At 49.7% G+C, this 27,242-nt stretch overlaps 1 protein-coding gene across 4 annotated transcripts in view; it reads left to right on the top strand.

The window, feature by feature from the left end:
• The first annotated feature begins 19,393 nt into the window (after nucleotides 1-19,393).
• Nucleotides 19,394-27,242, top strand: part of HIPK2 (homeodomain interacting protein kinase 2) — a 132,476-nt gene continuing 124,627 nt past the window's right edge. For 2 of the 4 annotated variants that reach the window (XM_068663661.1, XM_068663632.1), the window contains exon 1: nucleotides 19,398-19,732. In XM_068663661.1, the coding sequence (XP_068519762.1) occupies nucleotides 19,714-19,732 (19 nt within the window). In that variant the 5' untranslated portion in view covers nucleotides 19,398-19,713. Of the gene's footprint in view, nucleotides 19,733-27,242 lie in introns of all 4 variants that reach the window. The other 2 variants (XM_068663651.1, XM_068663623.1) reach the window with 2 other exon arrangements.

The following is a 27,242-nucleotide window of genomic DNA, read 5'->3' as shown; positions in this document are numbered from 1 at the left end:
TCAATTTGAGAGATCTATAGGAACACTAAATGCCCTGAGACCCACAAAAAAAACCCTTTGGAAGCATGGCCCTATTTGCATGAGTAGGATCAAAGTATTTGTTTTTCTTATTCTGAGAGGAGGGCTGTGCAGAGGGGAGAATGCTCTCCTTTCAAAGCAAAATATCCTCTCAGTAATTACTCCTTGTGCACAGCAAGTTTTAATGATACTTTGTGGAGAGCATACATAAAACTTATAATCTGTCCAGAGTATAGTCCAAGCTTTAAAGTTTTGCCCAAGTTTTATTAATTGCACATGCATCAAAAATGTGAATAACGTTAATGCACAACCAGCCAGAAAAGCTCTTCCAAGACCAGTAGTTATTAAGCTCATGGATATACAAACAGCTTTCCATTATCGGAGGTAAAGAGGAGGAGAAGAAAGGGTTGTTTTCCTAGATAATGGAAAATAATAATACAGGAGCGATGCAGGAGGTCGTACCACCCAGACAGGTGGTACGCAGGAAGACCTCTTAGCTTCCACACAGCACCACACGGCTGGCTCTGTGCAGTTGTATGGCGATGTTCCCACACCAAGAAGACGTCCCAGAGCCCGGGACGTGATGCGGAGGCACACAAGGAGTCCTGCCAGAAGTGCAAAGGACCCACAGTGCTCCTGGACCCATACACAAGCCATGGCTTGTGGTGCTGAGACCACGCAGGGCTGGTGGGTGGCCGCAGGACATCTTCGCTCCAGCCAAGCCACCAAACTACTGCTGGAGTCCTCCTGGCCCAGGGAAGGGTTTAGCTGCATGGCAAGGCGCTGCATCTCATCTTGTACTTCCAGAACAAGCTGGCACCACACGAACGGCAGCCTTAGTCCATAACCTCAATAAGCCTTCCAGGATGATTAAGATTCTACAGTATGCGACTCTTAAAAGTAAGGTTTCATAGACTTGGTAGAAATATGTGAGTTCTGACCTGGCACTTTTCATTCTAATTTTTCTGAATAATCTTTTTTAATGCGGGTTTAGAAAAGAGGAAGAAAAGAAAAAAAGAGTATGTTCTTTTGACTTCAGTTCAAGTTCAATTGATACAAAAATCTATTAATCATTGGCATGCAATTTACATTGAGAATGTATTAAAGCAGAGACATAGAAAAGCCGGGATGGATTGCTTCCTAAGATCCTGTTTCATTAAGGGTGGAGCTACATTTATTTTCTTTTTTTGTTCTGAACTCTGTAGCATTTGGTTGACTGAGGCAGTATTGCTTATTATAAATGAGCTGTAAAGGAACTGCTTTTGTGAGCACAGAATTATTACTGACTCCAACAAGTACTTTGGTAGTCCCTGACTCTGCAAAGACTTGCATAACTAAATACACCAGGAAGAAGTCCATTGAAATTGCTAAGGTCTCTCTAATGTTTTCATCTTCCTATTTCCCAGAACAATAATGGTCTCAGTCCTCTATTATTTGCAAGAATTCACAGATAAAATCTGAATAAAGAGGAAGCATGGATAATATAGCGCCAGACCTTCCTATTGTTTCACTGGAGTAGGGAAATCCACTGGAGACTACACTCTGTGTAAACACTGGCCTGACACTGGATGCCCTGCTTCCCTCCCCGAGGGAACGGCTGACGTGGGGACCTCAGCCCACCCCACTCACCCCATCACCTCTAGCACAGAGCTGGAAGAGATGCCATCTGTAAGGACCGCAGGAGGATGAACAGGATGTGTTTCCCATATGGACCAGAGAAGCAAAGTCCAGGTGCAGATGATTTCCCAACAGCAGAAGGCAGGACGAGAGGAAAAACGATTTAGTGCCAACGGTGCCAAAGCTAAAAATCCCATTTCTTTCCACAGGGAAGATTTCTTAAAGCCCCTGCACAGCACAGCACTGGGGGGCCCCAGCCTGCCCCCTTGCACAGAGCTGAGCAAGTTTGCAATATCATTCAGCTACATACATGGCAAAAGCTTGCTGTGTGGTTTCCATATTTTGGAAAGACCAGAGCTTTCCCCAGCAAGTTCTCTTCAACACCTAGTGGGCAAGGGAAAAATGGGTGTACAAGGAATACACTTGCACAGCGCTGAGCATCAAACCATGAGCCCAAGTGCTGATGATTCCCATGGATACCTTTTGCTGCTGCACCTTGGTTTCCTGGGCACTTGCTGGGACAGGAGCTGGTGCTGCCGTCCCACCCCATCCCCGGTAGCATTCTGCTCTGGGAAGGAATTTGCAGTGCATTTTCACTGGGGTTTGACTGACCACGAGTAACCAGCGAAATCAGCTTCTCAATCGGCAGACGAAATGGCAAACATGCAGCGTGTGCACAATACTTAATGTGCTCCTTTGTGACCTTGATGACACGCTGCAAACCAAAGCAGAGGGAAGCTCCTGGGAGGGCAGCTCCTTGTCCTGTGACCAGGGAGAAAGCGATGTTCGCCCTTTGCTCTTCCCACCTTTGGTCCTTTCTGGCAGATGAAAGGAGGCCATGGGGGGAACCTGGTCTGGGGAAGCCACAGGAGCAGCTGCACCCCGGCGGGCGAATTTCAGAGGCTCCACATTCTTCTTGCCAGTAGATGGAGCAGGGCTGGCATGGGAAGAGCGAGCTGCAGGGAGGCCCTCCTGCCTCCATCCTGCCCCTTCCCAGGAGCAGCTCCTCCGCGGAGGGGTTTCACCGTTCCCACCCAGGAGGTTTCCTTCCTTTCCTCCCGACAGGAGGATCCAGCCCAAAGCCCTGCCAGGATGAAGGTACACCCTTCCCAGGGCTGCTTCCTCACACTGGTGTGGGCAGAAACCTGAACAGGGCAAGAAGGGCTTTATAGAAGTGTTTATCACCTCTTTTTTCAGTGGTGCATGCATGTCCATGCTCACATGTCCACATACACACACCTGCCCTTTTGCAATTTGGCTGTGAACCACCTTGGGTAGATGGAGACCTCCCACATACCTGTGTTAACCTGCTGTTTCTCCTGAGCTGGTTCAGTGTCACGACCTGCAATGGCCAACGAGCTTATTTTCCACTTTTAGTTCTGTTTCTGTTGAGTTTAAACCAGGGTCAACCTGAAAGATGGATATGTGCACGTCAGTTCAGCAAATTAAACCTACAGAGCTAAGGATGTCCAGATTCCCAAGGTGAAAAATCAGAGATGGGGCTGGAAATGGAGATGAATTACTCTTTTCCTGCTTAGCCCTAGACACAGGAATGAATGGAACAAGACAATATTAGCTCTCAGCCCTCCCTCTTGCCTTAGGGCCCCTCTCCAAGATGGATCCGCCCTGACACCCATTTCCTTGCCCCTTTTGCTTTGTTGTGACATTAAGAGACACAGGTCCTTCTGCAGCTCCCACCCACCCTATACACTTCAAGCTTCAGAAGTCAGAGATAGTGTCCCTGGCAGGCACACAGCGCTGTGTTGTCCCCATTGCATGATTGCTTTGGATAACCTGGTGGGTATAGGTGAGGAGGGCACCAACAGCTTCATTTTCCCCTGCCAGTGTGAAGAGATGTGTCAGAGCCCACCACCCCGTGCTGCCTCCATGGGTCAGTTACCCACAGGTAACTCTGCAGGCAGCAGGGCTCGCTGTGGCAAAGAAGGTCAAGAAATAAGGCAATGCACGGCACAGACAAGGGCAGCAGCTCTGGATCCTCCTCAGCAGGCAGTGCTCAGTGGGCATCACAATGGATAATGCAAACACAGTGCCGCTAACATGTGCATGCTTCAGTGCAGGCATAAAGAGTGGCAGGTTATCCTATAAGCAACATGCAGTGCTGTGCAGGGTACAGCATACCCCACGGAACACGTACGTATTTGCAGAGAGAGACGTGTGCAGGTAACTTCACTATTTACGCCACATTCCTCCCTGTTTTCCCTTTTGGTTTTCATTATCCTGCTTTCTGAAACCAGCTCATTATTGTTCCTCAGGGGAGTGGGAATATTTTCTTTTCTTTATTTTTCAAAAGCAGTTCTTTTGTTTGTGTCATATATGTGATCTTCACCATCATTAATTAAGACATCACCTGGTGTTATGCCCACAGGGGCAAATACAAGCTTTGTAAAGTACATCAGTAGCTCATTTGCTTAATAATGGCCTACACATTTGAAGCCAAAACGTAGTTGTGTAGCCCTGGTATGTTCCAAAACTGCCATAGTAATGTCACTTATTTTTGCCTGTTGGAGAAAAAACAGAGATGATCAAAAATCCTAAAAGCTCATATCTGAGAAAGAACAGCAAGAAATCAAGAGGATTTATATTCTGTCTTCCACTCTTCTAGGGGCAGAAAGAGTTCCTCCTGTAGAAAATGCCTTTGACATAAAAGTTTGACTGATCTGCTGGGAGGACAGTAAGGAATAGCATTTTATAAGGTTTTTATGGGGTATTAAAAATCCAAAGTGGCCAAGTTTTCTAATGGAAAAAGTAAAATATTTAAGGGTTTGAACAGAGGCACCATCTGCACGGGAGCGACCCCAGCCCAATTGACAGCGTGTGAGTGTGTGCGTGTGTTTCAGAGAGACATTCTTTGTTTCAGTTCCATTATAATTCTTTTAAATATTTATTACTGGAATGTAAATTGTGCTGAAAACTGAGGTCTTTGCTTTGGAAAAAACAGACAATCACCTACCACGGGTGTCGTGGCTCAGTGGAATATCCAAGTCCCCTTCGGAGAAACAAAAGGATTCGGTTATATAAACAAGTCACTGTGTTGAATTATAAAAGTGAAAAAAAAAAAAAAAAAAAGAGCAAAAACCTGCTGACTGCTGGTTGAACTACTCCTTGGCTATGTGTGAACTGAAGTTCTGCAGATCTAGCAAGAAGCAGGAGCGATATTAAAATGAATTGGTTACAAATAGTGGAAATAGTCCAGCAAGCACATTTAGAATATGCAGCCCTAAGTATGGTTTTGTTTTCAGATTGCTTTGTCTTTATTTTGAATGTAAAACATTAATAAGCTTCTTAAGGAGATTGGGGATGGGAGAAAACACTGGCTGATCACCTTAAAGCCCGAGAAAATAAAAAAAGTTCTCAAGTTGCTGGATGAAATAACAAACCAGAATCGGTTTATACTTCTTACATTGCTATGAAAGCTTTGCTTCTTGATCATTTCCAGACACCAGAAGGTTATTAAAAATCCACAAAGGAAAAAGAAATTCTACATTTATAGGAGCTCTAAAACTTATTTTGGGACCTCAGCTTGTTACCAGCGTAATGCAAAGGGAAAGCCTGCGGCATGAAAAGAATTGGTTGCCAAAAAGAGGGACCGAGGACTAACACTACCAACCTATTGGGAGGGATTAACCACATAATTTGGGGGGAACACACTCTGTTTGGAGGGTCAAAACTGAAGTAGTCTGATGTGGATAGCAGGTATTTGTACCACTTTAAACCCCACTGTCATTTCAAAGATATAAATAGGCTTGGAAAAATCAGATTATTGGGAGGATTAAATTGGGATCAGTGTCAGTAATAATCTATTCCTTTGCGGTGACACCGATTTAAAAAGGGAAAGTTTGGGGGAGGGGACGCACGGTGTACGATATTGCCTATGGGCTGTGTGGGAATGGGGAATAGAAAGCAGGGGAAGGAAGGCTGAACACCGTGCCTGCCTCTGTCTGCTGGAGCCCAGGGGAGCACGAGGGCACAAGAGCCTCTTCAGCAGCAGCACTGGCCCAGCACCCTGTCTCATCAAATGCTACTTCCAGTGACTGAATGCTAAAATATGCAAGCTATTCTAGTTTGTTAAACTAATAAAGTCCCTCTGCATTCCTGTACTTCCAACCCCATCACCCAGTATGCTCCAAGAGCCACAAAATCATACAGGGATATTCTCTCTCAAAAATAAAATAAAATAAAATAAAATAAAATAAAATAAAATAAAATAAAATAAAATAAAATAAAATAAAATAAAATAAAATAAAATAAAATAAAATAAAATAAAATAAAATAAAATAAAATAAAAAGCATTGCCCAAATCTTCTCCTAGTGTCTCCTAACCTAGTGTCTCCTGGCCTGCTACCAACACCAGTGCAGGTATTGCCTCCATTGCCTAAGAAAAAAGCTGGTCCAGGCTCTTTATCATCGCCCCAAATACATTTTTACAAGTGAGATCACATTTACTCCACTCTTTTGGATCCAGAATGATTTTGATAATGGCAACTTTAATTTAGTGATAATTTAATTTAGTGATAAATTGCCTGCTGGATTGCCTTTCATCCCGAAACATGAGAGAGCAGACTACAAAAGGTACCTTGTGATGTTGAGCGAAGAAAGCATGTTTAGATTTGTTTCCTCTCTAGCTTTTTGGGAGAAAATTGAGGGCTGGATGTTCAGCTCAGGACCTGTTTAAGCTAGATGATACTTCCCTGGCAAGTCAGTCCTGCTTCCTCCATGCCCCATGTCCACCAGCACCGCCGTCTGAAGGGGCAGAAGGTCCCTCCAGCGAGGGACCAAGAACATCTCATGTGTTTGAGTCTGGGGAGGCATCATTGGTGTCTGTTGGCTTTTGGGATGTGCCATGAGGCCTGTCCTTTTTCCAGTTTTTCCTTAATAAGAACAAAAAGTGGATGAGGAAGGTGGGTATCTTATTGCAGAGTGGTGCTTCCCCTTCTGCTGGCCGTCTGAGCAGACTGGGAGACTGGGGTGGTGCAGCTTGGGGCTTCGAGCACATTTCAGTAAATACACCTGGCTATAGCAAAATAGTGCTGAGAGGAAAGGAATGCAATAGTTACTGGAATAAATAATACTTTGGACAACTACCACATCCATGCTGCCCACTGACTGGAGCAACAATAACAGGGTAAACAATTCCCAGCACTGGCCTCGGGTACTTCCCCTAAAGTTTACTTTCAGTCTATGCTAAACAAATTACTAGTTTTTTTTTTCTGTTGAAAGAACAAATGTTGATATTTGGATCTGTGCCTTTATAGCTCTATCTCTTCAATGGCTTCCTCATCAAAGCTCTTTGCATTTCTCATTTATATATATTTTTTTCTCTTAAATATGTATTTACATTCCTTCCCCGCTTCTTTAGACGCAAAACCTCTGCACGTACAGAAAAGCTCCGGCGCTCTTCTTTTCCTTCTGCCTTTCAGTCCTGCTTCTGCTTTCCGTTTTTACTTCTGCTCAGTTAATTAGTCACTCGTAATTATTTCCCTCTTTATTTATGCAGGCATGTATTTTCCCTTGGACGCTGCTGCCTGCTCCTTCGGAGCCGGCGTAACCTGACTCCAGCCCTCCTCTCTCTCCACGAACCTACTGGCGTCACGCAGCCCGGCTCCGGCTGCCCTCGGCACTCAGCGCCTAGGCTGGATGGGTGCTGGTGCTGGGTGCTGGGTGCTGGGTGCTGTCCCACAGCCACCACCAGCCCAGGGAGCCAGGCATGGGCTGATTGCATCTACGTGACCTTCAGCCCCTGTGGCATGAGCAAAATGATGGGTGCTCTTCCAAACAGGGCATCGCCAGGTGGTTTTGAGATGAGAAAGCCAAGCAGAGCAGGATGGGCATGAGCACCTTGTGAGAGTGATGAAGATGAAGGCAGCTCAGCATCGCTGCTCTGCTGGCTTTTTGTCCCTTTGCCTCCCTCCCCTGCTCCTCTTGTGCTGGGGAAACCAAGCCTGCAGCATCATCAGTGCCTGCTTCAGAGGGCTGCTGGGCAGCACGTCACTGCTGGGAGAGTCATGGGCTGGAGTGAGCGGTGATACATCAAGGAAAAGTCTTTGTATAATTACTGATACTCACAGCTCTGCCTTCCCCAAAATTGAGGGTAAGGAAATAGCTTTAAGGAGATAAATCTCATTTCCCAGCACCTTCTTTATTTTTGCATTTTCAGTCTGTGTCAGGGTTGCTGTCCCACAGGCAGTGCTTGCTGAGGGTGTAATTCCTTTCTTCTGCATTTTGAAGGATTTTCCAACTTCATCCTTGGACAGCAATTAGAACCAACAGAGCTGTTCAACAAGCAGGGAAAAATCTTCACAGAAACTTCTTTTCTGTATCCTTTTTTATTTTTTTTTAAACTTCACAGGTTTTCAAAATGTGTTTTGAACACTTCTTTCTGAGGTTGTAAGTAAATTTCCCTCTACTTTCCTATAGCTGGGTAATAATAGAAACAACATATGCCCCCTTCTATATCCACATTAAAAAAGTTGATGTCTGTTCCACTTAGGAACTAGCTGCGACTGTGATCTGCATTTTTCATCTCATCTCAACTTTCTTGTGGGATCATTTTAATTTCTCTGTAGTGGTAGAAAGAGAGTCCCAAGTCTGTGTTTTTCTCAGAACTGGGCTGAGACCGTCTCTTGCCACAACTTTTGGTCAAGTTTTCTTTGAGCAACTTGATCAAGTTGGGCAAAGGCTGTAGTTTGTCTAAGCGGCAAACTGTCTCTTTAGTACTAATAGCCAGAAGAAATTCTTCCTGTTAATGCCAGTCAGGCTCCCACAGCTCTCTGCTTGCTTCTAGGCAGCTTCTGGTCCTAGGAGTTCAAAGCTTTCATTGTTCTGAGACACCTTCTGTGACACTGCAAAGGCTTGGAAGCAGCACCTGGTTTGATTTCAGCTGTCCCATTTGCTGCAGCTTGCTGGGTTTCAAAAATCATCCCATGCATGAGTATTTTCTCTGCACAATCTGCAAGAAAAACAGACCCAGGCAACACTGGAGGATGCTGAGGTCTCTGCTCTGGTGTGCATGGCATCGGTGCCCGCCAGCGGGAGCGTGTCCTCTGCAGTGCTCCCCTCCTGTCTCCCCTCTAAAGTTGTCCCCAAGGAAATCCCCACACCATGATCCTCCCTCCAGCACCACTGCTGCACTTCCCAGACAAAATGAGATCAAAACCAATCATAACTTGAGATTAAAAAGAAAAAAAGAAAAAAGAAAAAAGAAAAAAAAAAGCTAGCTCTGATTTTTTGTGATGGGTGAAGCTTTTCGGGGCCAGAAGCCCAGAGCTGAGGGTACCAGGGCCCCTCTGGGTGACAACACAAGCTGTGATTGTTTTCACAGCAGAGCGCAAAATTCACCTTTCCTCGGATGCCCCACAAATATGAGAAGGAGTGAGAGGCAGAGGACAAAGAAAAGTATTCAAGTGAAGGGGGCCAAGCACTAGGATGGGAAGAGCAGAGTCCACGTTCAATAACATTCATGCTTATCTCAATATTGTACCTGGCGCCTAGGTACTGTAGCAATTGGAACCTCATAAATACCAGTGACAGATAGTAATTAGCACCCCATAAATACCATCAACAGATAATCTTGCCGCTAGGAAGCAATAACAAGCTTTTCATACCCAACTGGCCAAGCAAGCTTGAAGGTGAAAATAATAAGTAGATGGAAAAAACACCATTTGGAAACTAAGGTCTTCCTCTGGAATCAAACTTTAATGGAAATAAGGTCTAAAACAGCAGTCTTATGCTAGCCTTAGGCTCCAAAGTGCCCCAAGTCAATTTATATCTGGCTGATAAAAGGGTACTTGATTGATTCATTACAGCCAAAGGCTCAGCTCCTAGGAATGCGTGGTGCTTAATTTTTTTTCTGGGATCCCTTTGATCTCTGCTGGCGGTTGAAGAGAAGGCTCCAAATTATGAAGTATTTTTGGAATTATATTGAGACCATTTCACAGAAAAGTCACCTTCAAGTCTCCAAGAATTTCCTTGACTCTCTCTGAAGACGCAGAGAAGACAGAAAGCTTCTAGTGTGATGTTTATCTGAGACCAAAGGAATAGAGCAGATCCTAAAAGAAATGGGTAATCCAATCACATTTGGACCAACATTAAGATTTGGATGTAGGACCTCGAGTTTTCTATGCATGTTCTCAACTAAACACACAGGTTTTAGTTTAGGGAATGAAAGTAGCACTAACAAAATGACAGATCTCTGTAGATCAGATAGAGAAGGAAGACAAAACACAAACATAAAACTGACTAAATGACATATGGGAGAAACTCACCTTTCCATTCAGTGTGTTAAATTCCACTAGCTTCCACAGCAGTATTTATTCCAGGTTAACAAACTGTGTAGGAGGCACAGTATCTGCTCTTTGCTTTTCTAGTTTTAGAGCTCAGAGGGTCTTTCAACTTGTCCTTTCTGCCAGCCTTTCGCCATGTCTGCTACCTTGCTGTAGACCAGTGGGTGTGAGTTTGCAAGAATTTGGGGTCTTCTCACCTCAGGTGTTGCTCAGCAGGACTGGAGTCTGCAGTACTGGGCAAGCAGGCCAGCAGAGCAAGTCATGCAGCAAGGGAAACTCCTTCAGTGCAAAAAGCATTCGGGTGCATTCAGTGACTATATTTACCTGGGCATTACAAGATACTAAACAGTACATTTAACAGAACCAGAGCTTTCAGGTATTCTTTTTAGTATGCAGTCGTGAAGGGCAGAGCTGCACGTCGAGGTCGTGTCTGTGTTGAAGCATTTATTTGTTGAAACCTCCACTGACTTAATTACAGTAAAATGCATCAAGTGTTGTTGTTACAATCTGCTTTGCAGTGACACAAACACACATAATTCTTGTTCACATGACAGGAGTGTCCAGGTTTTGCAGCTGAGCCTCTGACAAGGAAAGCTAGGTTTGAAGGGGAAGAGGAAAGGAAGGGAAAGGAAAGGCCATCAGCATTGCTCAGCTGATGCTGCTAAAAACACACGGCAACAGCCGCTAAGCCTTTCGCTGCCTCCGTCCTTCCCAGTAGTCTCATTACTGTAAATAATGCCGCAGTTATTTGAAAACTCAGGTTTCCCAGGGCTGGCAGCACTGGGGGAGCAGGCGGTGTGAGCCATGCTCAGGCCTGCTGCTCCCAAAGGCCGACCTGAGGCACCTTTCGGTCCCTAGGAGCACCTCCGACAGCTTCCAGCCCTAACTTCTTCCCTCGAGTGAGAGCATATCGTGGCAGCTTCTCTAATCACGATGTCTAAATATAATACAAGGGAACACAGTTTAAGAGAGCTCAGATACGCTTTTTTTAAGCAACTGTCAGGAAACTGCCTCTGTGGCTTGCTGGTTTAGAGTAAGATTAAATGAATCAGTCTCAGCATTTGAATGCGTGGGAAGTCAGAGACAGCAAAGTGACAACTAAGGACATTTTATTTATAATAGGGCCCTCCTCCTATAACTATTTGTGCCCAAGTCCTGTGCACTAAGTTCAAAAGTACCTGCCCTTTATGTAAAATTACTCACAAATGCTACGTGTAGGCCAGGTGGATGTCTGTGCTGGTTTGGTTGATTATAAAGTTCATGTAATTATTATTGAACCATCTAGTGATGTTTGGGGGAAAAAAAATAGAGCTTATTATGCAGCCACTTCAAAAGACTCTGCCTCTCCAGTCCTTCAGCAGGAAACTTGCACAGCGAGGAGCAGGCCCAGCTGGGCATCACTGCGGGGAGCAGGCCTGGGGTATGGCATGGGGACGGGGTCACTGCTCCAGGAGCAGCTGGAGGAGCATGGCAGACCCCAAAGTGGGCCTGTAAGGGCTGAGGGGAGAGTCAGGAGCAGCACAGGTGGAGCACTTCACTAACAGGGACCTTTGATGCTGAAGCTGCATGTCCCCACTCCTTGAGCTGCAGCACCTCTGAATTTAACACAGAAGTTCAGAGGTTTCCAAACCAAGGGTTCCCAAACACAGGCAAGAGCACTACAGCTACAGCTGCAATCACAAGCCTGGGAGAAATTCAGTTGTTCATAGTAGAGGTTGATTAATGAGCCCAACAGGAGTGAAATTGTGAAGATAAATGGGTTCATCAAAGGAAAAGTGTGGTCATCTCAGCCCCACAATCCCCAGATGGGGTCCCCAAAGTTTTGAAGTGTCCTTCTGGGTGAGGCTGGGTCATATCCACAGATCTCAGGCAAAGTGGTTGGAGGAAGCCTACAGGGTGGCGCAGGCCCTTGGAAGAGGCAGCAGGACTGCTGCATGCCCAGCCTCCGAGCAGATCTGTCCAGGGGGCTTAGCCAGCCCCAGGCTGGGAGATTTCCGTCCTCCCCATGTGCCAGCCTTGGCCTTTAGTCTGTAGCATCAGCCTGAGCCCCTAACTGGGAAATATTATTAAAATGGCATTAAATATTAAGAGAGACAACACAGCATCTCTCACAGTGAGGGAGCTCCTGACACAGCAATGCTTTTCCTCATAAACTGCCTTGACAAACAGCTTACTTATATTCTTATTTCAATTAGATGAACTGCGATGCCGTGGTGAGGATGAGTGCGGCTGGGTGTTATTATGAGAAGTAGTAAATATTTATTCAGTTCTCTCAGCATGGAAGTGGGTGGGCAGCAGGGTCTCAAGACAAGGCGTCCTCAGCACAAATTTTAAAGCCATAGTCACAGACTGCAGCTAACCGAGCTGTGCAAGCCCCAGGATAATTGTGCGGACCCATCCCTCAGAGCTTCACTATTCACACTGGTAAAACATTAACAGTGACGGGCTTCATGTCTGGGTTTGGCTTTTACAGAAACAGGAGTGGGAAATGCAAATGACTGCCATGAAATATACAAATAAGGGTAAATATCACAAAGGTTTCCTGTCACTGGCTAAGGGCCTCAGCCCAGCTCTGGGCTGTGTCAGGGTGGGTGCTGCATGCACCAGTTGTAGCCCTTGGCCCACCCAAATGCACAAAGTCCCCTGGCAGATCAGTGATCAAGCCTACGCTCAGATCTCCAGGTTCCCAGCTGAGCAAGGGCGCAGTGCAAAGGCAGGGAAAGCACTGCTGTAAAGATCTGAGCACTGAATCTAAGCAAAGAAGATCTCCATCTCTAAAAAATTTCCCTGTAATTTCAAGTATTTTCTGTTGTCAGCTTGGAACTCGTGGAATTAAACATGCATGCTTGCCTTTGAAACACTGCTAGTCCTATGGTCATTTGGGGACTGGGGATAAAAATGTTTAACTTAGAAAAAGCAGTTGCTATCCAGAAAATCCCCAGAGGCTCTCTGCATCTCACAGGTCGGAAGCCATGGTGTTCCTGTCAGCATATATGTCCTTGTCCCTAAAGTGTGGAAGATCAGCTTCAACATACTTTGCAGGACAGAGCATCCCTCACATTAGTCCTCTACAGCTCTTTATGTAATGCTGTCATCACAGCCTGTCCTGTATGAGATTCCTTTCTATGTGCTGCCCTTTAGATTTGAAATAGTTTCTTCCTTTCCCTTCCACCGGTGTTCAGGAATGGACTTAAAATGGGTGTTAAATCTGAAATTTCAAATGCAGAAGCACGGGATTCAGAGTGCAAAAGGATTCCTCATGCACACACAACCTTACAAAGATTATTTGGAGTCAGGCCAGTCCAAATTGCCCTTCCAAGGAGCTGTGCTTAGGGACATGCATACCTGCCCATGGGCACGGCCCTCACAACATTGCTGGTACCAGCAGAGCTGTGCTGGTTGCTTTCCAGCAGAAAGGCTGAGTTTGTGCTGGCGGGGTCTGTCCCTACCATGAGAGCAGCAGATTGTGTAGGAGAGAGTGTGTGAGGTGGAGTTTATGGGACACATCCGTGGTTTCATGGAAAAAAAAAAAAAAAAAAAGCCAAGGAATAACTTAGGAAAATCAGAGCAAAATTTAGAAGAGCATCACTTGGAAAAAAAAAATACTTAAAAAATGGGAAAATTTTAGGGAAAAAAAATAGTGGAAATAACTTTGCTACACACTGGGCTGTTTAGAGCAAGATATAAGGACTACATTCATCTTTGTTGTTTAGGATGGGGATTTTTTTTCTTGCTCTAAGTCTGTCTCTTAACACAGCCTCCACCGTGGAATAATTAACCAAGCCTGAATCGCAAATGCAGTGCTCTCAGGAGCTAGGTACTGATGTGCCCTTTCCCACTGCAGCTGAGGTAGGAGGATTTCTTGCGAGCTCTGGGAGACAGCAGTCTCTCAGGAATTTCAGAGCACAGAAAATGCACACAACGAGGTGCTGTTGGCTATTTTCACCAGGAGAATTTTCTTCACTGAATTCTTCCTCCTTCCTGCCAAGGACAAACCTCTGACACCAGCCCACATTATTGTTTGAAGACAGATTGAAATCTCGTGATTCTGACATCGTTTTATTTTTAATTTCCACACTGCAAATGTCAGGGGAAAAAATACCCTAAAAATTATACTTCAGAAAAGACTATAATTACTTCCAATTAAATCATGGCCCTGGTTGTTTGAAAGACTTGACCACAGCTAGAATTTCATTATCTGATAAGCACTTTTCTTTTTTTTTAATATATTTCAAAGTTTCTTTTTTTTTTAATAATAAGAAGAAAAGGATCCAAAACCCTGACAACAATACCTGAGCCATCTGCAAAAGCTAGATGATGGGAAATTGCGTTTAACCCCTCAAACACAGAGGCCACATCATTTTTAGGGCATTTATTTCAGCGATTCTCCTGGGGGAGAAGCAAGGTTCAGGAGGGTGACCAGACATGGTTGAAGGCATGGAGGAGGTGACCCAGATCTCTGCCTTCCCTGGGGCACTGAGCAGACCGCGTGCTGGCACTGCACCTTGCTGCCATTCCTGATACCGAAATCACTCTACCAACATCTGCCCTGTTCCTCGGTGCCATGCTCCTGTCTGATCGAGGTACGTACATTGAAGCCACTGAAGTTACACCAGCATCATCTGGTTTCATAGTGGGAATGCAGCCTCGTTCCTCCCTGTTGCTCGAGCTGTCTGCCTGCACCGTAAATCCAGCTGCTGCCCCCCGCACGAGGCATTTGCATCACGCCAGCCGCAGTGAGGATGCCACTGACGTTCAGAGTAAAAATATCCGCGTCGTTGTACAGTCACACTCTCTGGTGCATGCGGTAATTTTGCTGTAGGTTTCTGTGGTATTATTTTGAACACCAGCTGTGACGGAACCATCGGTCCCCAACCCCACTTCAGTACCCCAATTAGCAGCAAGCACATGTGGGTTGCCAGCAGTGACCCTGGATCCCAGTATCAAGGGTCAGGATTTTCTCCAGGTGATGCCTCCACAGAGGCAGCCTCTACCCAGAATTACCTAAGGACGAGCAGAGACGCAAGGCTGGGAACGGACATACCACAGCAGGCTGCCTGAGTGCCCACAACTTGCATACAGAGCAGACATTCCTGCCATCCACGGAAAAAAATCCTCCCCCAAATACTCCACATCACAACGGCTGGTCTCTGAGCTGATTGTACTAGGAGGAACGAAATTAAAAATTGCCATTGACTCACCATTCAAAATATGTGAGTGTACCCAGCAAATAAAGTAGATTCCCTCAGCACTTACCTAATAATTTTGCTTTTAATTAAACTGTCCATTCCCGTGCTGATTTACATTTAAAAAGAAAACATCTGTGTGTATTTCACTGGGAAACCTTCCCCTGGTGTTTACAAAAATATTTTGCTTTGCTTAATGTGAAAGATTTGGGGCCTGATTCTCGTTAACAAAATGATGCCTTCCAGCTCCTTCATGAAGGCAAACAGGTATTAAGGGTTCTTACTGACGGGGACTTGCACTCCCTGCGTGCTTACAGCCTTTTGCTTGTGCTTTATGTATTATTATTATTATTTTTAGTGTACATTACAGTCTTTTATTAGTACATGCTGAATCTTTCTAAAGAAGAAAATGCAGTGGACAGACTTGACTATGACAATGAGCTGAGAAAGCTGGGAGCCACAGACCCTCTCAGCCTTCCATGCCAGCCGAGCACCATGAACCTTTCTGGAGAAGTGATCGACATGCCTGAGATCACCAAGATTTCCCCATGTGGGGCAGAAACATGAGCAAGTGCCCCTGGGCCATGGCACAAAAGCCACCGCTCCTGTCCCAGGCTCGCTCCCAGCCACTGCTGCCCGATGCTCATAGAGGATGTAGCTGGCGGTCCTGCTGCCCCGATGGTGCACAGTTTTCCCCAACAGGACCATGACGTTTACAAGCAGTCTACGTGCTTGCCTGCTGACCACGAGTGTGTTTATGGCAGGCAAATGGAGAAGTGAAAAATCGTGTGATGACACATTGAAATGTGCTTCTCCAGCACCGGCTCGCCATCTTCTCCTGGGGGAAGGGGCCAAAGAGAAGAAATACTCTGTTGGGGTGGGAAAACCTCTGTGGATTCAAAATTTTAGCACCATGCCCTGTCAGTCACATACATTCACAGAGCAGAAGACAATGTCTCCCGTGCCAGTAAGACAGCCTCTGCATGGTCTGACCCAGGTGGGGTGCAGATGACCAAGGCAAATGTCCTTGTGTGGCTGCTCAGCCTGGGGGAGATCAGAAAGCAGGTGGTAGAGCTGAGCCACCTCCCGAATGCATCACTATCTGTGCACAGCAATGGCAAAGGGCAGCAATGGGCTGTACCCCCAGCTCCAAACCACAAGTCCCGAATCTCCCCCAGAAGGAGGCTCCCGCAGAAGGCCCTTGGGTGAGCTGAGGAGAAAGGCTGTGCCCAGGAGGGTGAAGGCGTGCTCCTTCTGTGTGCCCACATGCTGTGAGCTTCCTCCCTGCACCGGGCTTCAGCAGCCGGTCTCGGCCAAGGTCAGGACCTGTTGGGGCTGGTTTTGTTTACCCACATGTGCCACGACCTCAGCTGGCATTTAAATGTACATAGAGAATGGCCCTAGTCAGTGAAAATATCTCCATTGGCTTTCTTATCGTTACCAGCAGGTAAGCATCTATAATTTTTGTGGCATAACTGAACCGGAAGGCAATCAGGAATTGCTGTCCTGGGCCCATCCATTTCAGCACCTTGCCCTAAAAGAGGCAGAATAACCTGTGCTATGGAGCCAGGCAGCTTAACAGCTGTGTAGGTAGGCCACGCATAGGTTTGGCTGCTCCAGTGTCACCCTTCATGCTCCACCAGCCACCACAGTTGCCATTTCCATGCCCAGGCAACACAAAGTGAGTCCTGAGAACCCCTCTGCCGACCCCTTCCTCTTTTGTTCCGCTGGGGAGTGGATTTGCTTTATGTTTTAAGCTCTGGTGTCACGCTAGCATTGATGAAGTGCAGTTTAATGCAGGCCCCATGGCTACAGGATAGCTCAGGGTAAAACTGAGAGGGCAGAGAGAAGAAACCATCCATGCACCTTCCTGCAGCGGGGACCACCACCCCATTTTACAGCTGAGGTTGTTGGTTTTCAAGGTTGTTGTGGCGAACCTGAAGCCATGCTGCAGCAAAACGCAATGATGAGGAAGGAAGCTGCCAGACGCTTTATTCTCCTGCTCCTCCACTGTGTTTTTGTCCTCTGCAGTTCTCTGATACTTTTCTGCCTCTCCTTCATGGCTCTGAAACGGAGCTCCACAGCTGCTGCTCTGATCAAGGGCAAGGAGACAGGCCGGGATCACAAGCATCAGTGGCCTCGAAAAATAGAAAATATCCTCAATCACAGGAGAAGAGAGAGGTGCAGAATTACAATGACCAGAAACACGTTTTGGGAACATGTGAGGTTATTGGCTTTGTGACGAGAGCCGAACACTAAGGGTCTGCACAGCTTGAGAAAAGAGGGGCAAGAAGCAAGCTCAAGGACCACACCGCTGCCGTCGGCACTGCTCACCCTCCAGCTCTGGCCTGGACTTCCCAGTGGTCCAGCTGGAGACATCTCCATTCCTTTCCCAGGTTTGGTGGTGTCTGGTCTGGGGATCACTCTCAAAATGAAGCACTGATGAGACCGCAACAGGTTTTGCTCCCTCTGCTGTACGCAGTCCTCCAGTGCTGGCCCAGCCGCCTGCGCCCTCCAACACCTCCACCTGCCCCGTTGGCCGCTCCCCAACCCCAACGCGGTCAGCACACAAAATCACCTTCAGGCTGTAAACATAATACAAACAGGAGACAGCCCCCATGGTGCCTCAGGCATTTTTAAGAGGGGGAAAAATCATGCAAAATGCAGAGGATACCTCGCACGCAGTGAGGCCCAGGGGAACCAGGGGATCAAGACCTCTGCAGTGTGGGCACAGCCATCCAGCTCTGTAGGGTGACCAGCGCAGTTTGTTCCCTGGTCCATATTTGTCTGCTGCTGTAGGCATGCTCTAGCACCACGAGGCTGTTAGGACAGCTTGAACCTCACTGAAATCCCTCAATAAAAGTTACTGTGTACCTCCTCCTCCTCCAGACATCCAGAGGAGGCAGCCGGGTGTCCAGCCCCGCCGTGACCCAGTGCTGCGGTAGGAGAGGTTTAGGCTGGCAGCAGCAGCAGCGAGTGGCAGCGTTTTTAGGACTGGCCATAAGAGCAGGCATGAAGCGAGTTCATCGTCCCCAGTCTGGTCCCAGACTGCTCACCAGTTAGGAGCTCCAGGCGGGCAGATCCAGACACAGCTAACGCAGGATCGCAGCCTGAGGTTTTGTTCCCACCTTTGCCAGAGGCTTTGCTGCCGTGTGTCTTGCATGGGTCTCGGCTTCCTTGCTTGTGTCACGGTACCTGGTGCCTTACCTTCCTTTGTAAAGCCACTTTTGGGAAAAAAAATGGGTTCTGGATAACATGGCTTTGCCTATAGCTTTACCGTATGAATCAACAAAAACGATGTGGGTCGGGTTGGTGCTCTTACAGCGAGAGCTGAATGAGGGAGATGGATCCTTCAAAATAAAAACGGGGGGGGGGGGGGGGGGGGGAGGGAGGGGTAGCAGCGGCTGTCAATCTCAGTAAGTAAACACTTCTTTGATGTGGTTCTTTAAAAAAAAAAATAAAAAAATAACCCAAATCCTAAAAGCAACATCGTATGTTTATTTTAAATGCATCCGCTAAATATTTACACTGAAAGCAAGCTAAACGAAAAAAAAAAAGGGGAAAACTGGAACTTTTGTCAGTGAACCAGATTGTGAAATGCCTTGAGGGAATAGAAGATTTATTTGGGGAGAGGGGGAGAGGTAGGAATTTTCCATGCTATTGTAAAACATGAGCTCAAATTATATGATCCCCACAGCCAGTGAATTGCAAAGCTTCAATCAGCTGCCTTTTTCTATTTTTTTTTTCCTCCCTTCCTCTCTTTTCTATAAAGAGGAGGGGGGGGGGGGGGGGGGGAGAAGACAGAAGTGTTTCACCAACTTCTGTTGACTGTTCCTTTTTTCTCCTGATTGAAATGTGTTGTTAAACAAGATCCCACATAATCTCAGCAGAGGGTTCCTCTCGCTCGCTCCCTCTCCTTCTGGGAAGCCGCGATCAGTGCCATCGGCGCTTGATTATTTGCAAACTCCCTTCGCTGGCTTTTTTTTTTTTTTTTTTTTGCCCTTTTTTTTTTTTTTTTTCCTCCTCTCCCTCTCCGTCTCCCCTCTCTCTCTCTCCCTCCGTCTCTCTCTCTCTCTCTCTTCCCCCCTTCCTCTCGTCCCCAGCGCAACTTTCGCAGGCGCCCCGGCACACGCAGCCATGCCGCGCTGAGAGCGGGGGCACGGCGCCAGCCCCCCTCCTTCCCTCCCTCTCCCTCTCTCCCTCCTCCCTCTCCCTCCCTCCTTCCCTCCCTCCCTCCCTCCCTCCCCAGCGCCGCCGTCCCGAGCCGGGGGGGCCCCGCCGCCCGCCGCCCCTGCCCGGCCCCGCGCCGCGCCTCGCCCCGGCCCCGGCCCCGGCCCCGGCCCGGCCCGGCGCCGCCGCCCCCCGCCCGCTCGCCCGCCCGCCCCGGCCGCGTCGGAGGGCCGGCAGCGGGGCTGGATGTGCCCGGCTCCCCCCGCGCTGAGGCGGGCGGCGATGCAGAAGGCAGGCGGCAGCTTCGCCTCCGCCGAGAGACACCCGCTCAAGATGGCAGATGTGTGCTGAGTTTGGGGGGGCTGCGATCTCTCGCGTCGTTCGTGGCGGCGTTGCCATGAATAACGGGCGTCCTTGCACCGATGGCCCCCATGTACGAAGGTAAGCCCCGGGCACGCCACGGCTCCCCTCCAGCCCTCCCCTCCCGCGGGACCGGGGGTCCCCCCCCGCAGCTCGCCGTGCCCCGGGGAGGCTGCAGCCCGAGGGGGGGGGGGGGAGACCGGGGCGAGCGAGGACGGGCGGGGGTCGCCACCCCGTTGCCCCCCACCCCATGCACCCCGTCCTGCGGTGCGGGGCTGGAGGGGGCGGCGGGCGAAGTCCGTGCCGGTGGCGAGCAGAACAATGAGGTGGCCGGAGCTTGCCCTGCGCCTCGGCGAGGCTCTCGCTGCCGGCTCCTCTCGCCCCTTCGCACGGAGTTGTCCCCCCCCCAAAAAAAAACACAGCACGGGGAGGGAGCGGGGACCCCGGTGGCAGCGGGCAGGGGGCACGGGGCTGCCGGCAGCCTGCTGTCAGCTCGGCGGCTGGGGGGGGGGGACGACCAAGTGCCCTAACTTAGTTCTTTGGGGTTCGAAGGGGGTGTGTGTGTGTGTGTGTTGGGGGGGGGGGGTGCACGTTTTGGGGTGGCTGAAAAAAATAATAATTAATGATGATGATGATGATGATTATTTATGCGTGTGAACGGCTTGGTTTAAATCCCCTGGCGCTGCGCTGACGGCAGGGTGCCGGGGGAGCATTACATAAAGCGGGGGGAAACCCGCCCGGTGCCGGTGCCGGGGGAGGGGGGGATAGGGGAAGATAAGGGAGGGGGGGCCCGGCAGTGGGACTGAGGCTGGGCAAAACTTAATCCGAGGGGAAAGCCGACTCCGGGCTGCGGCGCCCGGCAGCGGGGCGGTGTAAAGTTACCGCCCCGCCGGGTTATTCCTGGGCAGCCCCGCACGGCCGGGACCCCGCGGGAGACAAAGACGGAGCGATTTCGGCAGCGGAGGGAGGCCGAAACCCTCCCTTCCTCCCCTCCCCTTCTCCTCCTTTCCCTTCCCTTCCCTCCCTCCCCTCCCCGTCTGCCGGAGCCCGGCGCCGCCGGGGGGCGCGGAGGGGCCCAGCGCGGCGGCGGCTGCGGGCCGGGGCCGGGGCCGGGGCCGGGGCCGGTGCCGGCGGAGGGCCCCGGGTGCCGCTCGGTGCCGGCCCTCCGGAGGCGCCCTCTGCTGGCCGAGCCGCCCCGCCAGCACCCCCCGAGCCCCGGGCAGCCTCCAGCGGGAGGCCGAGGCCGCTGCGCCGCCGCCCGAGCCCACCTGCACGGCCCCCGGGGGCTGCTCGGGACCCGGCTGCGGAGCCCCGCGAGGGGACGGGGTCGTGGGCGAGCCGCGGGGACCCGGCGGGGGGTTCTCAGCCTCCCTGGGTCCCGGCGAGGTGGCGGTGCTGGAAGTTTGGTGCCCGGGAGCACCCAAACTTGTGCAGCAGCAGCCTGGCCCCGTGTGTGCGCATAGGGGGAAATGATAACGCCCTGACAAGCACGCTGTATGAACTGATTCCCTGGAAAGGCTGTGGAAAAACCCCAAGGCAGCCAGCCGGACTCTGCCCGCACGCCTCGAGCCTCGGAGGAGGCGACTGCGCCAGTCCCCAGGAGCCAGCCAGCGGCGCGAAGGTGGATGGGGATTGTGCTGGCTGCAGTGTGCTTGCGGGTGAAGTTGCTTCTGGATAGGTTTCAGGCAGGCGGAGGAGGGGTTAATGAATGTTACTCGCCTCCGAGTTGCCGTGAGAGGTCCTTAGAAATCCCTGAAATATCGCAGCGCATCGATAAAAAACTTAGCGCAGGGGATGCGATCGCCTCCTTGGAAGGAGACGGGGACCGCGGTCCTCCCTCCGGAGCGTACCGTGTGTGTGTGTGTAGCAGCCCGGTCTGTGGCCCTCCTCTGGAGCATCGGCGACATTTAGGCCGCTGAGGAGAGCCAGGCGGCTGGCTGAGCGCTGCGGCGGGCAGCTGCTGCGTTCCTGCCGGCGCGGCGAGGGATGGGGGGATCTCTCGTGGCTCATACGCACGCCCACCGCCACCGCAAGGAAGGCAGGGGGACGTGAAACAATATCTCCGCCGTGCAGGCTTTCGGAACGTCGGCTCTTGTACAGAAAACGTGCCCCGGGAGGAAATGTGACACCTCGGAGGCCTTATAAAATGGTTCCAGTGGAACTTTAGGTGAGTGATAACACGGAGCACACGCACGGCATCACCGGCGAGTCTCGGCGTTTAGGCGAGCTTTGTGCCTGCACGTACCTTGCAGCTGGCTTAAATACCGGTTCTGGGAAGTAGAGCGGTGCCTCACCTGATATTAATAGGCGAGGCATGATGAATAAATAAATATCTGGTGTTAAATCCTCCTTCCTCCCCCGTGCCAGGAGGATTTTGCCATTCTTTTTAAGGAATTGAGAGCTTTTGCTGTCGTGTTCTCCCCTACCGTTTTTTCTCGTTCCATCTCTTCCAAGTGTTGCCGAGCTGAGCGGTAAAATGAAGGACATAAAAACCTTCCAAGTAAAATAAAACAGAAATAACACCGCTGCGCAGTACTTGACCTGGATTTGAGTTGTAGTTGTGAGCTGTACAGGGAAACGTACTGGGCTGGAAAGCAGGCCTCCTCAGGTGTAATTCTGCACGGCCCGAGCTCGGGCAGGCCAAGCACGGCCGGCACGCTGAGCGCTGGAAACGCAGCGGGGTCAGGGGTGGCTGGGCTGGCCTCAGAGGGAGCGAACAGTCTGGGATGGGGGAGAATCTGCTTCTTCGGGCTCTCCTCTAAGCCGTGTTGCCCTTGCTGGGCAGAATCATCCTCAGTGCGTGGTTTCCTCCCGTGCAGAGGACAGATCCAGGGCCTGTGGACCAACTGAGACCCTGTTCTAACAGGGCTTGCCACCAGGCATCACCGGGGAATGGCCTCTGGGCAGCCCTCTGCCCTAGCTGGATGTCAATTTCCAGCAATTGTCAATTTCCCAGCAATTTCCTGGGTGGCTCCTACCTGGCATCCTTTGGAACTGGGTCTTCAGGAGGTGTTGATGTGCAGTAACCTTTATTTTCTAAACAGCCATTACCTCTGTTTTGGTTTCGTTCCTTTTTTGCTTTGCTTCTTATTCCTGACAACTTTGTTGCAACTTGCAGCGTATTTTTAGCAGCAGCGTCGGTAGCTTTATATGTGGGTGGCTTATGGAATTAATATCCGTAATATTTGTAAATTGCACCTCGCCACTGGTGCCACTGCTGGAGCTGCGTGCTGGCGGGGAGCTGCCTGTGCTCAGCTCCGTGCTGGATCAAGCGTGTGGGTTTCGGAGGCCTGAAGCTCCGACCCCGTCCGTGTCACGGCTCAGGTCCTGCTCGACGCCAGGGCTTTCTCCCAGGGCTGCAGGAACAGGCAAGCCCCGCTCGTTTTCCAGGGGGTTATCAGATCTCGTTAAAGCGCGCAGAGCTTTCCCAGCGGGGAAGCGGCTCCAGTGACACCGAGGAAAGGTCCTTACCCCAAAGTTTGTGCACTGCGATGATAACCAGGAGGCGCTTCCTGTTTACGAAGCCGTGACCATAACTTCAGCTAAATCAATGCTGGGACCAAAAGCCCAAGTTTTTATTAGCTCAGGATACGGCTATCGCCAAGATAACAGGAAGCCCCCTCCAGTTATAATTATCGTTCTTATCATGCCGCAGCATCTAGCGATTAAATGGTTTTTTAGGAGTGATGGGTGAAAAATGCAGCTTTATTTTTGGAAGCGGAAACAGCACGGCTGCGACCAGGGGTGAGCAGACAAACAGCGTGCCAGGACAACGAGAGGAGGTCGCAGGTACCAGCCACAGCCCTCAGCCCTCCGACCCGGAGCAGCGCGGGCTCCTACGTGGCTGTAGCAGGTGGGGAAACCCAGCTGGCTGTTGTAGGACACCTCAGCTGGTCTGCAGGGGGTGAAGCCCTTCCCTCAGCACTTGTGGGAGTGAGCCCCCGTGTGAAGAATCCAGCTGGCTGCTGGGACAAGGCCTGAGGGTTTGTGAGAGTCGTTTTCCCATTTAGCAAGTGGTTGCTCTTTGCTGCCCACGTGGATGAGGTGCTCTGAAAGCGTGAGATGAGCAGACTGGATAAGAGCTGGTGGGCTCGCAGGTACCCTGCTGATGGGGGGCAGCCTGAAGCCCCCCTCGGTGCCTGTCACGGTTTTGAACTCCTGGCACCCACTGGAAGTTAAACCATTTACTCAGAGGCAAGTAATGCACTTAGGTGGCTAATGGAATAGGGCTAAGCTCTGGGCACATCCCAGCGATGGCATGTGGATGTTCATTCAGGAGGAAGGCTCTGGGAAGCCACATCATGGAAGGGTTGGTGACTTCGGAGCAGAGGCCAGTTGCTGACCCAGCTGTGGTCCTCACCAAGTGGGCCCCAGGTGGTGGTGTTGGAGCAGTCCTGCCAGGCAGCAAGGTCAGAGGCATGTTCAGCTGTGGTCTGCTTGGGCTGGGCTGAGACACCAGTTTGAGGCAGATTAGACCAGTTCTCTTAGGCATGGGTATCAAGGCAGCTGGGATAGAGCGTACCTTTGGGTGGGACAGCTGAGAAAGGGAGTTTGGCACAGGCACATGGCGTGTCCCCATCCCTGTATCCACAGAGGACAAGATGGATGAGAGGTGAGGCTGGGTATTTTTGTAAGTTCCACCCTTTTCCTCTCTGATCCCGATTTAAAAAGATATTTTAAGGCCTGTGCCTAAATTTAAGCTCACAGGCGGTGCGGCTGCCTTCATTAGAATTGTTTATGTCTTTAAAGCTGGCCACACGCGTAAGTACCTTTCTGACTCACGGCCTCTATAGCTTAATCAGTCCATTTATAAAAATGAGGCTGTTTCCTCACCCTTACTAGGAAATCTCTGCCCTCTGAATGTGAAATATTGTTTGTGTGTTTTCTTCTGACTTTTGGAAGGTTAGCTAGTGGAAAACAAGAAGCAGGAATTAAGCTCTGTTTGGAGAGTAGGTTTTCTCATCACCTATTTACATACCCTAATGTGGACCGAGGTGTTTAACGTGAGGCCTTCTGTTTTGAAACTCTTCCCCCCAGCAGTACAGAGTTCAGCTTTTGTTTTGAAAACAAGCCCAGGTGATAATTTCGCTCCAGATAGGGCATTTAGCAATTTGTCTATTTGTGGTGTGGGGAGAGCAGAGGCAACGTTACCGCTTCCACCTGCTTACAACACAGAGGCAGAGGGTGCACCTGAATCCTCTTTCGTCTGGCCACAACAGGAGCCGAGATCCTTCCTCTGGAAAGCACAAGGGCATGTATTTTGGGAGCACTCTCAGATTCACGTAGCCTTCTGAGTAAGGTAATTTCTACAGCAGAAATCGCTCCTGTGAGACTTGCAATCTTATAAGGCTTCCCAGGGCAAATGAGAGGAGGAGCAGGCCCAGTCCTCCTAGGATAGCAAGGGCATTGCCACATCACAAAACACCGTGGAGAGTCCGGGGTCAGGGCTGAAAGCATTGAAAAGCTGTGCCATTAGAATTTATTTATCTAATGGAAGTAATAATAACCCGTAATACCGTGTGTTTATACAGAGCTGTGTACGTTCAAAGCACTGTATAAAGAGGGGCTGTCTAATCAAGCCCCTGACAGCATGCCAAAGAATGGGGTCTTTTACTTATTCACAGTGGGGGCACGAAACAGCCAGCAGGAGACAGGCGTCCTCGGATGCCAGCCCCTGATGCTGCCCCCGGGCCGAGGCCTGATGGCAGCAGCACGGACAAGTGGCAGTGCCAGTGAAGCTGTGTCCATGAATTTAGCAGTGTCTTTTTCTCCAGCAGTTCCCGCTGAATGGGATGTTGGTTGGACAGGCAGAAGCTCGCTCTTTGTTCATGCCTCGTGCCCGGTCCTGCTCACCTTCCAGTGCCCTGACATCAGCCTCTGGAAGGATGAAGTGAGAACCATCACTCAGAGTTCCTGCCGTGACAAGTGGGAAAGGTCACCCCACGAGGCAGTGATACTTGCCAGAGGTACTTGGGAAGCTCAGAAGGGCAGCCGTGTTCCCTGCTCGTTACAACCTTTAAACCTGAAAGGCATCAGCAAGACCTGGAATGAGAGTCTTACGCTGAGCTAACCTGCAGGCTAACGTCTCCTTCAGTTCTGAAGGCTGACAGGCTTATCTTACTGTGAGCTGTGCTGAAATGCCAAGGAAACTTCGCTCTCAGCAAAATCAGAGAGATCGTAGGAAGTGGGCACAGCAAAGATTTCAAGAGGTTCTTCCCCCTGTGTCAAAACAGTGTGTGCTGTACCAAACGTGTGCTTGTCCAGCGTGCTCCATAACACCTTTGTCTAGCATATTCCCCATGAATGGAGGGTCCACGGCCTGCACAGGCGATCGCTGCCCTTATCTGTCTTTGTCAATGTAAAGATTTTACCTCTCCGTAACTTGGCTGTGCTGTGCTTGCTGCGATTCCTTGTTCTATTGACAGCAGATGTGCAAAGTTCTTCCTTTTTCTTTGTCACGTCTCTCGTCGGTCTTGTCTTCCCTAGGCTAAATCCTTTCTCAAACCCATCCTTCAGCTCTTTGGCTGTGTCTTGTTTGCTGCAGCCCTGACCATTCTTCTTGTTCCCTGCATTCCCTTCAGCGAGCCCACACCTCCTGAATGCCACTGCTACAGCACAGTGCTTTACTGGGGGCCTTACACTGGCCACGGAGAGCAGAAATACCCCTCCTTGTGCCTTACAGACGGTGCTCCTGTTTGCTCTGCCTTCTGCACCACAGCATCGTTCATCTGTGTTTAGCTCGTGGTGTGCTGTGGCTCCCGGCTCGTGCCCTAAGTCCGATGCCCCGTGAGCTGTTTTCCATCCCGTGTGCATGGAGCCAGCCTCTCCTACCTAAGCATGCGGTTCTCTTATTTGTCCTGTCAGAACTGCATCCATTTGTCAGGGCTGTTTGGAGTCCTCATCTGATTGCACTGCCTTCGCAGCCCCTTCCTGCTCAGTGTCACCTGCCAATTTTAAAAAAGCACGCTCTCTGTGTATTCACCAGGCTTTGTTTTCCACTCTGCAGTCCCAAATAGAAAGCCCAGAAAAAGAGAAGTTATTTCATAAAAAAGCCTTGCCCCCCAAATATAGAAGAAATGGGAAAAAAAAATCACAAAACACTTGGCATTTTTTCACACCTCCTGTTCTTTGGTGCCTTTAAAGTATTAACAAGAACAGTTGTATTTGCTGTTACAGCACCAGTGCCAAAGAAAAGCAGGACCTTATTGCTCATGATGTTGACATGAAGTGACAGATAGTTCCCGTCCTAAAGAATTTACTTTTTTATTTTATTTTCTTGTAGCTGCAGACACAGGATAGCAGCTAATGCAAACAGGATGGATCCTGCGGAGATAGGAAATCGCAATGTATGGATTTGCCCAAACGTCTGACATTTGGGGGTTCATTTGGGGAAGGGAAGGGTGAGCTGAAGGGAGAGGGGAAGGAAGGAAGTAGGTCAGGGACGAGACAGAAGAGGATGAGAGAGACAGGTGGGGAGAAAGATGATGGCAAGTGACTGTAACAGGAGAGGGAGAAGATCCCTGCAAAGTTTAAGGTCTGAGGCTGTCACAGCCAAGGCCGTCAGGAACAGAAAGTTCAGTGAATTGCTGAA

The sequence above is a fragment of the Anas acuta genome, chromosome 1 (genome assembly GCF_963932015.1).
Source record: "Anas acuta chromosome 1, bAnaAcu1.1, whole genome shotgun sequence".
NCBI classification, from domain to species: domain Eukaryota; kingdom Metazoa; phylum Chordata; class Aves; order Anseriformes; family Anatidae; genus Anas; species Anas acuta.
This window is presented reverse-complemented; position numbering and strand designations above follow the sequence as displayed.